Source organism: Talpa occidentalis, unplaced genomic scaffold (assembly GCF_014898055.3).
Source record: "Talpa occidentalis isolate TD23 unplaced genomic scaffold, MPIMG_talOcc4v2.1 talOcc4.13, whole genome shotgun sequence".
Lineage (NCBI taxonomy): Eukaryota > Metazoa > Chordata > Mammalia > Eulipotyphla > Talpidae > Talpa > Talpa occidentalis.
Window position 1 is genome coordinate 32216361 of NW_023601322.1, and position 13338 is coordinate 32229698.

A 13338-nucleotide genomic window follows, 5' to 3' on the forward strand; every position below is an offset into this window, starting at 1 on the left:
AGTTAGTGCACAGACTAGTAACTCAATATTATTATTACTGATTTTTAAATCGCCTCTCAAGATATTCCTCTATGCATTTGAAATTTCATTGAGGACCTTGGGTTAGTTTTTGCAGCAACCTCCTGTCACTATAGAAGGAGTAATCTAAACTAATAAAGAAGCAGAAGAGAAATTCCATGCTACAAAACTTTATATGTATTTGCTTTGCCTGTGACATTCATCATGTACTTCATTCTTGTCTCAAGTTACTGTAACAGCAAACTGCTTTATATTTGGCAGTGGAAATGGAAAGTTTTTCAAGTTTCACATTTTCCATTTTATCAAAAGAATACCTGTTGCACAACAATGAAACAAAAAGAAAAACACAACTTCATATCAATGTCTCTAATCCCTCTAATGCAACTTCTTATACCCTATTTTCTCTCTGCCCCCTGCTTGGCAAAAAAGAAACACTCATTTCATTAACACTCTGAAATTTCTAAGCAGCTAAAAAAGAACAAACAAGGTGTTCTTTAGCAATCAGTATTAACTGCCCCCAATTTTTCTAATCGTTTTCTATATATTGTTTCCTTACCAAGCCAGAAACCACAAGGAAAACGGCAAAGAACAGAAACCAAGGCAGGCACCGTGGATCCATGCTGTCGCGTCCGGTTGAAAGTTGTGAACTATGAAATTCAGAGCAGCACTTTTTAAAAGGCAAACATCATAATTTATGGCCTTCGATCTTGATTATCCATCTAACAGGTTAGCTTGCAGTAGCAGTAATACCTCTAAATCAAGGAGTCAAAGTTCAGTATCCACAAGGCAGCACACCAGAGCTATTGGTTGTTTTTTTGTGTGGCAACATTCATCACTAAAATTCCTAACTGAGACCAGTTAATGAAATAAGTTCTTTAATAGAGACATACTCACTCCCAACAATCTTAAATGCTACTTGAACAAAAGATAAAATAAAGTTAATTTAATTTTTTTTAATACTTTCCTGCAGAGTTTTTCTTTTCTCTTGTGATCCCTCTAATGTGTAAATTTTTTTAAAGATTTTTTTAATTTATTCATACAAGAACTGGAGTGCGGGGGTGGGGGTTGAGAGGATTCACCAGAGACAGAGTGGAGAGCAGAACTGGGGGATCTACTGAAATATGCTGCTGAGGGGAACAGGGGGCAGGACAGGAGATGTCTGCTGTGCTATGTGGGTTGGCTCCCTGGTTAGGAATTGAACTCATGTTGCAGTGGCTGGCAATAGCTTGATATCACTGAGAACTTAAACCCCTGTGCCCTCAGGGAGGCCCTATAAAGTTAATTTTAATCTTGTTCTTTCAAATAGCAAACATTTGTGAAGCTCGGCTTTTTGTTGGTCACTCATTTAATAAAAATTTATTGAATAACAAAGATCCATTAACAAGTTAGAAAAATGGCATATTTGCTGTCCAGATATAAAATAGCAGAATAGCAACATGTGTCACTCTTGAAAACTCCCACCAGGCCAGCTCATGTGAAAGTTAGGGTTAAAGGTTAAGAATCGTCATAGCCCCTACATGCAAAACAATGAAACTAGATTGCTACCTCATACCATACACAAAACCAACTCAAAATGGATAAAGGATTTGAATGTAAGACCTGAAACCATGAAATACACAGAGGAAAACACAGGCAAAATACTCCATGACATATATCTCAGAAATATCTTTGAGGATCATACTCAGAAGCAGAGAAAGAGAAGGAAAAGATAAACAGCTGGGACTACATCAAACTAAAAAGCTTTTCTACAGCAAAAGAGACAATCAAAATGAAGAGAAACCCCACAGACTGGAGAAAATATTTACACTCCATATAACTGATAAGAGACTGATATCAAAGATCTGGGAACTCCCTGGCGGTGCAGGGGTTAAAGAAAGAGCACTATCAAGCTATGGCCAGCCATTGTAACATGAGTTCGATCCCCCACCAGGGAGTTAACCCACATGGTGCAGCAGACTTCTGTCTTACCCACTGCTCCCCTCAGCAGTGTATTTCAGTAGATTTCCCTGTTCTGCTCCCCACACTGTCTTTGGTGAATCTTCTCACTTCCCAAACCTCTGGCCTACACCCCAGTTCTTGTGTGCATAAATAAATAAATCTCTAAAAAAAAAAAAAACAAGAAGAAGAACAAGGATATGCAAAGAGTTTACACAACTCAACAAAAATAAAGCAAACAACCCAGTCAAATATTTAGCAAAAGAACGAAAAAGACACTTCATCAAAGAGGAAATGCAAATGGTCAACATGAAAAAATGCTCTACCTCATTTATAATCAGGGAAATGAAAATCAAAACCGTAATGAAATACCACCTCACACTGATGAGAATGGCCCATATTAAAAAACTGGCAACAACAAAGCTGGGGAGGATGTGGAGAAAAAGGAATTCTTTCACATTGCAGGTGGAAATACAAACTGGTCCAACCACTATGGAAAGCTGTGTGGAGGGTCTTCAAATTACTCAAAATGGATCTGCCATATGACCCAGCGATTCCACTACTAGGACTCTACCCAAAGAACACAAAAACATTAATTCAAAAGAAACCTGCACTCCAATGTTCATTGCAGCACTATTTACAATAGCCAAGATATGGAAACAACCTAAATGGCCCAAAATAGATGAATAGTTTCGAGAAGATGTGGTATATATACACAATGGAATATTACTCAGCAATCAGAAAAGATAAACTCATGCCATTTGTACCAATATGGATGGATCTGGGATGGAGTATTCTCAATGAAATAAATCAGAAGGAAAAAGAAAAATATTGGATAGTTTCACTTATAGGAGGAACATAGGGAAACTGAACAAAGTATCAGAAAAAAAAAGATAAAATTAGCTGGCAAATTATAGGTCTGAGACATGAAGTAGGTGAGGGGGAGAGAGAGGATCAAAACAGGGGAGGGAAGCACAAAAGGGACTATGATGAGAGTTCACGGGTGCCGTGGTGGTGGGAGAACTACGGGGACTACACTTGAGGGGAGAATTCAAATATTATGCAAAAATGAACAATAATAAAAAAATACAAAGTTTGGGGCCTCCTCCGTGGCGCAGTGTGTTGAGTGCAGCGCTGTGAAGCTATTCACATCCTCTGCAGTGTGGGTTCAATTCCTGGCCGGCCGGGGAGATTCCCACATGGTGCGGCAGACCTCTCCTCTTTCACCCACTGTTTCCCTCTCCAGTGTTTTCGGTCAGTCTGACTGTTCTGTTCCCTGCTCTGTCTCTGGTGAATTCTCTCACCCTCCTGTGCCTCTGGCCTGTACCCCCATTCTTGTATAAATAAATATTTTTTAAAAATAAAATAAAAGTTTAATCAATTTTTTTAATTAAAAAAAAAAAGAATGGTTATATGTTTCCTTATAAACTAATGTTCCCAATCCATCTCTCAAGTCTATCTCACCTTTCTTGGGATAATATCTCTTTATTTTTTTAATTTTTAAATATGATTTTGGGGTCACATTTTCACTCCCTGTATGTGAATATGTTCTATTCACCCTGCACCAAACCACCCATGCCAATGCCCTAATTCCTTCCCTTTCTTATCTCCTCCCTCCCCTTGTTTCCTCTGGCATCCTTTAATTTTTTTTCTGAAGAAATCCCCAAGATTTGTTTTTGCTGTATTTTGCCAACATATTTTTTTGTCATTTATATTTTCACAGATAAGTGAAAAAAAAAATCTATCTTTATCTGTCTTTCAATTTCTTATTTCTCTTAGCATCATCACCTTGAGATCCATCCATTTCATCCCCCAAAGGCATTATTTCACCTTTTTAAATAGCTATATAGTATTCTATTGAGTATATAATCCACAGGGTAATGTCTCTTTAGGGAGAAGTATTTCCTAACTCAGTTCGGTAATTTTACTCTCAACTTAATTGTGATGCAGTATAATAATTTTTAAATACTAATTTTTTCCCTCAACCTCTTCTTCCCCATCAAGATTTGTCATGGCCCCCATTCTATGTTAGTAGAAAGAATTATGAAAAAACTTCTGTCAGCTTTAATTTCTCCCAAAGGACAAGGCACGAGATTTTTGGAATGAAAAAGCAAGTCATTTCCACCCTCTGAGGACAGGATGTGAGCTATAAGGAAAAGTGAAAAGTGATAGGTATGATCAATTTTTCACTTGTTCCTTAGTATCCCCCAGGAAGTTTGTGGGATCTTAAACCAAATGGGCTAGAGTTACAAAGAAACAACACTGCAGAAAGAGCATGTCTTGGAGGAAAATGAGTAACTTCTGTTAGTGAGAATGGCACAGAATTATTAGAGAAAAACTCCATGTTTGAAGGGTCATCCGGATAAGAATAAGAATGTCTCCACAGCAGCATGCATAGAATGACAACCAAGCATGGAAGAATTAATGTTTCAGAGGATGCCTGTTAGATTAGATGACATTGGGGATCAAATGGGATCCTCCATGGGCTGGTAACCTCAGGCAGAAACCTAAGGATAAAAGTTGGAAATCTTGAATTGGTGACAATTAAATTTCCCCCACCAATGCAGATGGGAACCCCATATAATAAATATGGTTGCTGAAAAATTAAGGATTTTTATGCACTTCTGCTTTTGTGATCTGAGCTATGTAACTGAGACACTCAATTACACTCTCTATATATGTTGAGATAGGCAGCTCCCATTCAGTTAGGAACTGGAAACAGGTAAGAAGAAAGAGTTCCTAAAACTGCTAGTCTTTGAACCCTAAATCAGCATATGAACAGCTTCTCATCACAAATCCCATTAATAGTCATCAACACAAGACTGAATCCCAACTCCAAAGGTGTGTTTGACTACAATTAATGCTTATCTTTTACATTTAATCATGTCAATGAAGCTCTTGAACACAGAAGATACATTTGGTTGGTCTAACTTACCGCCAGCTCCCATCACTTGTACACTGCCCATGGAAAGCATTTTCAAGCCTCATCCTGGCATCGAGAGTATTATGTCAGAAAATGTCTTTCCCCTGGTTGCTGGTCTTCATTTGGTCTCCAAATCTTCCAGAAAATATCTTGACAGGAATCCCAGTGCTTGAGATTCTAGGCTTCATTGTTGTTCTGCGATCTCCTAAGAATGATTAGGGAGGCATATTTCTCTTAGGAATGTTGTTCTTAAGATCTCCATAGAATCTGAGTGCATTCTAGACCTAAGGGTCTAGATCATGAGTGTAAAAACCTTTCTAACAGAAAATAGTACAGAGATTTCAATATACAATCCAAAAGACTTCTTATTTTTCCTCTCCTAATGCTCATTACCTTCACCTGATTCTCATTTCAAAGTTTTTCTAAGTTATTTACTGAGTATACTAATATTAACTCTGGAGACCCTGAAGAAAACTGATGTTACAACTTAAGTCCAAAGGCAATCTGCTGGCAGAATTTTATCTTCTTCTGGGACCTCTAGTTTTTTTCTATTAAGTCTTAAAACTGATTAGGTTAGACCCACCCACATTAGGTAGGTTGGCTAAAATGCTTTACTCAAAGTCTACTAATTTATTGTATTTTTAAAGATTTATTTTTATTTATGGATACAAGAACTGGGGTACAGGCCAGAGGTTGGGTGGTGACAGGATTCACCAGAGACAGAGTGAGGAAGAGAACAGGCAGATTGACTGAAATACACTGCTGAGGGGAGCAGTGGGCGAGTCAGGAGAGGTCTGCTGCACCATGGGGTAGCTCCCTGGCTGGGGATCAAACTCATGCTGCAGTTGCTGCGGATAGCTTCATAATGCTGCATCTTAACCCCTTGCATCGCCAGGGAATCCAAGTCTACTAATTTAAAGGGTATTCTTATCTAAAAAATATCTTCACCCTGACATTTAGGCTGGTGCTGGGCCAAGTACCTAGATACAGTGGTCTAACCAAATTAATACATAATATTTGCAATCACTGCTTCTGGTTTGTTTTTTTTTTTTAATTTTCAAACTCTTCATTTTCACATGTTCATGGGCTACTGATCACACTTCAGGCAATTATTGTCACCATATAGTACCACTGGTTTGACTGTCAGTCATACCCATGGCTGAAGACAAAAATACTATTTGTCATAGTTCATGATGAGCATGAACAGCAATATAGTCACACCTTTGACGTTAAGAAAATATTAATGGACCAGAAATACTCTTTCAGATTTCAGGTTTCTGGCTGAGGCAGTGAGAAAAATTCTATTTCTACATAAGATGGTCCTACTTCAAATCCATGGGCTGTATGCTAGGAGTTCTTATGCTAGGAGCCCACAAAATGGGGGAAAAAAATCTGCAGCTTTTTCCCACCAGAACCAAGGATCAGCAAAGGATCACCAGGTAGCTCATAAAATCTGGCAATCCTGGGTTTCCCTGGTGGAGCAGGGGTTAAAAGACAGTGCTATCAAGCTATTGCCAGCCACTGCAGCACGAGTTCGATCCCCCCACCTGCCAGGAACAACCCACATGGTGCAGCAGACCTCTCCTGCCTCGCCCACTGCTCCCCTCAGCAGTGTATCTCAGTAGATCCACCTGTTCTGCTCCCCACTCTCTTTGGTGAATCCTCTCACCCACCCACCCCACACCTCTGGCTTACACCCCAGTTCTTGTACGCATAAATAAATAAATCTTTAAAAAAAAAACCTGGCAACCCTAATCTAGTTCAGCTGACCTGGTGCCATTAATAATCCACCCCAGGACCTCTCTGGTGGCACAGGCAGTTGAGCTCTGCACTGTGAAGCTGTCCACAGCCTCTGCAGTGCAGGTTTGACCCTGGCTGGCCAAGGAGAAACCCACATGGTGCAGTAGACCTCGCCTGTCTTGCCCGCTGCTCCCCTCAGCAGTATATTTCGTCATTCTGCCTGTCCTGCTCCCTTCTCTGTCCCTGGTGAATCCTCTCACCCTCCTGTGCTAACTAGGTAAGGAATTAGTCCAAGTGAAATTAACTTTCCTCCCTATCACAAGTCAGATTTCGCACTTTCACTAAATACGTTTTCTTTAATACAGGTTATGCCATATGTATTCACTTGTGGTTCTCTTCAAAATAATTCCTAAAACAGTAAGTAGATATAGGGTAAGTGAAAAATTATCAGGCTTTCCACTCTCCCACCATTAGAGTTAATGATGGATCCCTGAAGCCCTACATGCATGTCTAAAGGCCCTACATGCATGTCTGGAGTAGGGTGTGGGCCTGCACAGGTGGGCACACCTGGCCTGAGACTGGGCTTATAAGAGTGGTGTCATGCAGATGCCAGCACAAAGAAAGAGAAAGAGCAACAGAATTAGATGAGAGAAAATCAGCAGAGAATCAGAGACCATGAGAGAATGCCAGAGAACCCAGGAAGAGTGAAGATTCGCTGGGGGCTGGGAGGCCTGCCAGCTTCCTGGCACCCTTGGCCCCCATGACTTGTAAAAAGCTCAATAAAAGCCTGAAAAGCCACGGAGGGCTCCAGGCCTCTCCTTTATCCATCTGCCCGGATCATAGAGATCTTGCTCTGTGCCTTCCTGGCACTACAGTAGAGAAATGTAATATTTCTGTTAGTAAACAAGATTAGAACATAGAAATATCGTTTATTTAATCTAGCATTGGACTTGCCTTAAATTAAAAAAAAACTATTAAAAAAGAAAATAACTCACCTCAAGTTAGAACAGGTCTACAGTGGGCATCCACTGATTCCACAATAAAAAAAAAGTGGCATCTGAGGCTGTTCCCAAATTGATACCTGTGGTTTACTTCCTGGGACTAAGAGATTTCACTCACTCAAACTCAAGTCCAGTTTACTGCCCCTGTAGCTCAGGCCTGCAAAGAAGTAGAAGAAATAAATCACTCCTTGCTATGCTTTGATTGTTTATGGACAGCATTCATCACCATGGATTATAATATTTCTAAATCTTCCTCTCCCAGGTAACTAACTAGAAACTAGTCCCATTGAAATGTATAACCCCAACACTTGGCACTTGATGGCTGCTTGGTAAATATTTGTTGAAAGAAATGGAAATGAACTAATGAAAACCATTGTGTATCTATCAATTGCTTTTTTTGGCATATAGTTCATAGTAATCTCTTAAGAGCCTTTGTATTTCTATGCTATCTGTGGTTATTTCTCCTCTTTCAATTCTCATTCTGCTTATGAATGTTTTCTCTGAATTTTTTTTATAATCTACCTTATGTCCACCAGGCACAGAGCCCAAAAGTCAATAAAATCACATGTTTTGTCCAGTAAAAACTAATATTTCCCATTGGGACAAAATATACAAGCTTTGTTGTGATATGTTATTATGGGTGCACCATCAATGCTTTATGATTTGGGGGTGCCAAATCACACATGTGCAAAATGACAAAGCAGTAGTTCCAGAGGATGGGATGACATGTGCCCAACACTAATATGATTTTAAAAGCCATTCATTAATTTGAACATATTCAGTATAGGCTCGCTCCATACATTTTGAGAAAAAGTCTGCCAAATATCTAATAACCATGGTTTGTCTATGTTTGTAATATGATGTTCCATGAAAAAAGCAGTTCAGTTCATATCATATTTCTAGTAATCCCACAAACGCTTTTGCTCAAACATGTAAACTGAGACCATCAGTGGCTCTTGAGGGCACCATGATCCCTTTATATTCCATTATGCTCACCTTATATATGGTCACCAAAATTCAATCAATCTGGATTACTAGCAGGAGGGACTGACCTAGGTGCTCAAAACTATGCCTCATCCACCTGTTTTCCACCGCACGGGTCTTTTGCTGCTTTCTGTTTTATGATGTGAACTTGCTGAGGAAAGCTGCCCTGACATGTGCTAAAATGACAAAACTTTCTAAAGAATGTATATCGCCACCACCTCAGGGCAACAGCAAAAAGAGAGCCAAAGGCAACGCATGACAAGCAGCTTTCTGAGGGAAGAACTCAGCTGTCTGAGGTGTTACTAAACTGCCTGAGGGTCAATGCATTAAGTATCTGCTCTCGAAGAAGAAAATGTGCTGGACAGAAGCAAAGGAAATTTGAGAGGACAGTCTTCTTCCTTCTGATTTCTGACCTGCAGTTTTTACTTTGCAGTAACATGCACCCTGGGTCACATTAACCACAAAAATTATTGAGAAAGAAAAGATTAAATGTTTGATTCTTTTCATGATTGTCTGCTGTGAACAGAGAAGGTCTCCTGCTCCTTCCTTTACGTGTGCATTCCTCTGCAGAGGAGTGCAACTTTTTTGTCTTAAGACCACTCTTCATTCCAAAAAATGATTGGAGGCCCCCAAAATTTTTGTGTAACCTATTGATATTGACCTTATTAAAAATGAGAAAAAGTTGAAGTATTAATTTTTTGGAGCTTGTATTATTGTGTGCCTCAACTATTCTGTGTTGTTGCCTTGATTATTCTTTGCTTTGACTATTCTGTGCCTCTCAGTGTGCAGAAACAGGGAAAGTTGATAAGGAAACTCTAAGGCCAAAAGTCCTGGTATGAGGATCTACACATGCTGAAAACAGCATGTGCAGAAACAGGGAAAGTTTGAGATAAAAAACCTCCCAGGGCAAAAGCCCTGGTATGAGGATCTAGATATGCTGAAAACAGCATGTGCAGAAACAGCAATAGGTGTTATGGTTAGAGTACCATAAACACTGAGGCTTTCCTTGACTTTCTCCTTATTTCTCAACCTTGGCTGGGGTCAGTTGGTTATGCATCCCCCATACACTTGTGCATTCCCAGTTTGCCTGCTTGTTTTTTTGATCTTTTGTTAAAATATATTTTATATACATTTTTTTAATCCATAATTTTTTTTAAGATTTATTTATTTGTTTATACAAGCACTGGGTACAGTCAGAAGTTGGGAGGGTTAGAGAATTCACCAGAGCCAGAGCGGAGAGCAGAACAGGCAGACAGACGAAGTACACTGCTGAGGGGAGCAGCAGGCGGCAGGAGAGGTCTGTGCGCCATGTGGGACCCTCCTCCAGTGGCCGGGGAGCAGCCGGGGATCGAACCGGCACTGCAGAGGCTGCGGGCAGCTTTGCAACCCAGCGCGCTCAACCACTGAGCCTCCGGGGAGGCCCCTCTTTGATTTTTTTATTTTCTGTCTGATTCTAAATAAAAACGAGACTGCCCTTGGAGTTGGGCTGCACTTTCTTAGTGTAGTCCCACTAGGCTTCTCATTGTTCTGGACATGAACTCTGAGTAATTCTTTTTCTTTTTCTTTTCTTTTTTTTTAGAGCCGGGGTACAAGCCAGAGTCGCAGGAGACTCAGAGAATTCACCAGAGACAGAGCGGGGAGCAGAACAGGCAGACGGACCAAAGACTCTGCTGAGGAGAGCAGCAGGTGAGACCGGAGAGGTCTGCCTCACCATGTGAGAATCGAACTGGTGCTGCAGAGTCTGTGGACAGCTTCACAGCGCTGCGCTCAACCCACTGCGCCACCGGGGAGGCCCTGAGTAATCCATTTTCATCCCGCCACCATAAGCACATCGTAACAAGACATTAGTTCATTAAAAATAAAACTTAAGCCTATTATATGCTAATGTAAATAACATTTCAATGAAAAATAAGTGCATATTCAAAATAAAAAATAAATTGGTGAGAGGAGTGGCATTGTTTTACATTGTCTGGGTTATGGAAAAAAGTGGGATTGTCAGATCTGTGTTTGATTCAGTCCATTATGATATCTTGTTCTAATAAAATGTGTGAAGAAAATTTGGCTCAAACAGAAATGTAGTTGATAAAGGAAGGAGTATTTTAATACCCTTTTTAGATCATTGTGACTGTTTTTCTAAATGTAGCCAAACTCAACAAGCCATAGTTCTTAAACCACGTCAATGAACTTATCATACTCTGTCATATTAAAATCCATTCATCCATCTGGCATTTTGAATAAATCCTTGAACCGTGAATGATTTGTAACATCATTCAGGTGGTCCCAAGGAGAAGGGGAGTTTCCAGGTTCCCTGTACCACCCAAGGAAGGGTGGAGCTGAGCAGGGAGGAGGAGAAGCTAAAGAGGAGACTGGAGAAAGGAGAGAATGGAGAGCCAGAAGGAGACAGGCACGGGGCACATGGGGCAGAGAGACACATGAAGAAGCAGAGCTTGCATCTTGGCTTTGGACTTGTACCAGGGAACATGGAAGGAAACACTTGAAATAGACGTGGGTGAGAGATGTTTGGGCAGGACGACAATGGCAGCATTTATTTTGATTTTGACATTGATTTTGCTCCTTTCACCCCAGACACGCTGGGCCCTTTCTGCCCCTCTCCTGTGGGTCCCCACCAGAAGGTGCCTTGCACTCATGGCAGGCTTTCAGGTCTCAGCAGTCCTGCTTTGGACCAACGCTGTTTGGCCGGGCATCTGCCCACAAGGGGGTGGGGAACTTCGGGTGTTTCCAAAGTTGAAACTATTTTATCTATTTATTTCCCTTTTCTTGTCTTTGTTGCACATCAATTGTATTAAAATTCCTTTCCAATAAAGGTCTCACTAAAATAGTTTTGTCCTGAGGCAGCAGATGGCAGAACCTATATTTATTTCCCTTTTCTTGTCTTTGTTGCACATCAATTGTATTAAAACTCCTTTCCAATAAAGGTCTCACTAAAATAGTTTTGTCCTGAGGCAGCAGATGGCAGAACCTATTTAAAGCAGGAAGGTTTGGGGGTTCTGGGGTGTCCCTCATCCTACGCAGTAACAATTTATGTTTTAGAAAGATATTGATCTTCCAAAATTTAATTATGACCTATCAGGTAAATCTGTTACTGTCACCACCAACTGTATCAGAGGAGTTTATAAGTACTCTTTGGAAAACTGTCAAATCATGGTGGCAGATACAAGTTTTCCAAAATTCTAACCTGTTCTTGAAAGCTCAATTTTTATCATTGGCAATAAGGACTTCCATTTTGACAGGTGCTGCTGGGGGTTCTGTGGGCCCTCAGGTGTTAACATTGCACTTTGTGGCCAGAGGGACTTGGTGTGCACGGAGTCGGTGAGGTATGACACATGCAGGTTGGGGTAAGGATAAAAGGGAAGTAGCAACACTAGTTTCAAGTGTCATAATTTAAGTATCTATCTGGTCACTGTTTTCATGGAGTTGCCTACCCAGAGGAAGGTTCTAAAGGCCCTGCCTGAGCCAAGAACAGAAAAAAACAACACCTCACAGACACAGCTGATTAAGAAATCATTGTTTCTGAAAAAGCAGGAAAGCAGTGTAAGCGGCTGCTGTGTTTTCATCTGAGAGAGGAGAGAAAAAAAAGAAAGAAAACAAGCTCACATGAAAAGAAGAGTCTCATAATTGGCCCTGCAGTCAGTCCTGAATAGTGAAATGATTTGATTTGCTTTAATTCTAGAAATTTCTGAGGATGGCTATATCATTGATGATGCTTTGTACTAATGTAGGTATTTCACAGCATGAGATTATGAACAAGAGAGAATTTGGAATGGGAAATAAATGTATTCAGATCTTTAGAGCATGGTATCATTATTAAATGTATGGTTATTATTTGGATGTATGGATGGATGTATGGATGGATGGATGGATGGATGGATAGATATACAGAAACACGGAAAGTGGGTAGTTTATTATGAAATGTGAACTTTAGAGTTAAATACTAAATTTAGAAGGAAATTGAATGTTTCTAAGTAGGTAACCTAGGAGAGCTGTCAAAGAATGGAGAGCACAATTCAGAGTCACATCTCTGGCCGTGAAGTGGCAATTAGAAATCACTGTGAACATCTCAAACACTGAAGGGCACTTACTTTCTGTCTAACGTGCTACAGCAGGAGAGTTGGCAGTAGTGGTCCTAAGGGCTGAGAGATCAGAGATTCAGCATCAGAACCTCCCAGGTTTAAGAGTCACTTGGTGTCTGTAATTCTCCCACATAATAATTCATGATGATGGGGCATCTCTTACCCTCTTAAGGTCCACAGTACAGGGATAGAATTTAGGGATTCTGTAAAACAGATACAGAAAATAATTACATGTTAATTTTATTACTTTCTGATTAAATTGTAGCATTTCCCTCCATTGTGAAAATAGACAGCCAACCTTAGTAGTACTATCAGTGGCTATGACTGTCACCAATCGAAAAAACAAATATTTTCCTATCCAATTGCAGCAAGTATTGATATTTCAAAATAATATTTATACGCATTGCTGCACAACTAGATCTTGTCATTTAATACATTAAGGAACACATATATTACTATATCATATATTTTTTTTGCTAACTATTGACGTATTTCAATACAATTGGTTACTTCGTAATCCTGGTATTTTATCTTTTGCATTTAATACATTATCCTAAGAAGGAACCATGGAGTTCACCAGACTAACTAAGGGATGCATAGCCCAAAAATGTTAGAGAAAAGAGCTGCCTTTTTCCACTGTACCCCA

General features: G+C 40.0%; 1 protein-coding gene across 1 annotated transcript in view; it reads right to left on the minus strand.

Moving 5' to 3' along the window:
* The window catches only part of MEP1B (meprin A subunit beta), a 35593-nt gene extending 22765 nt beyond the window's left edge, over positions 1 to 12828 (minus strand). The window contains exons 1-4 of the mRNA XM_037508277.2: positions 12702 to 12828; positions 7612 to 7774; positions 4889 to 5081; positions 575 to 665 (exon numbers count right to left, since the gene is read on the minus strand). Coding sequence (XP_037364174.2) covers positions 575 to 665; positions 4889 to 4941 — 144 coding nt within the window. The 5' untranslated portion in view covers positions 4942 to 5081; positions 7612 to 7774; positions 12702 to 12828. The remainder of the gene's footprint in view (positions 1 to 574; positions 666 to 4888; positions 5082 to 7611; positions 7775 to 12701) is intronic.
* Between the last annotated feature and the right edge of the window lie 510 nt (positions 12829 to 13338).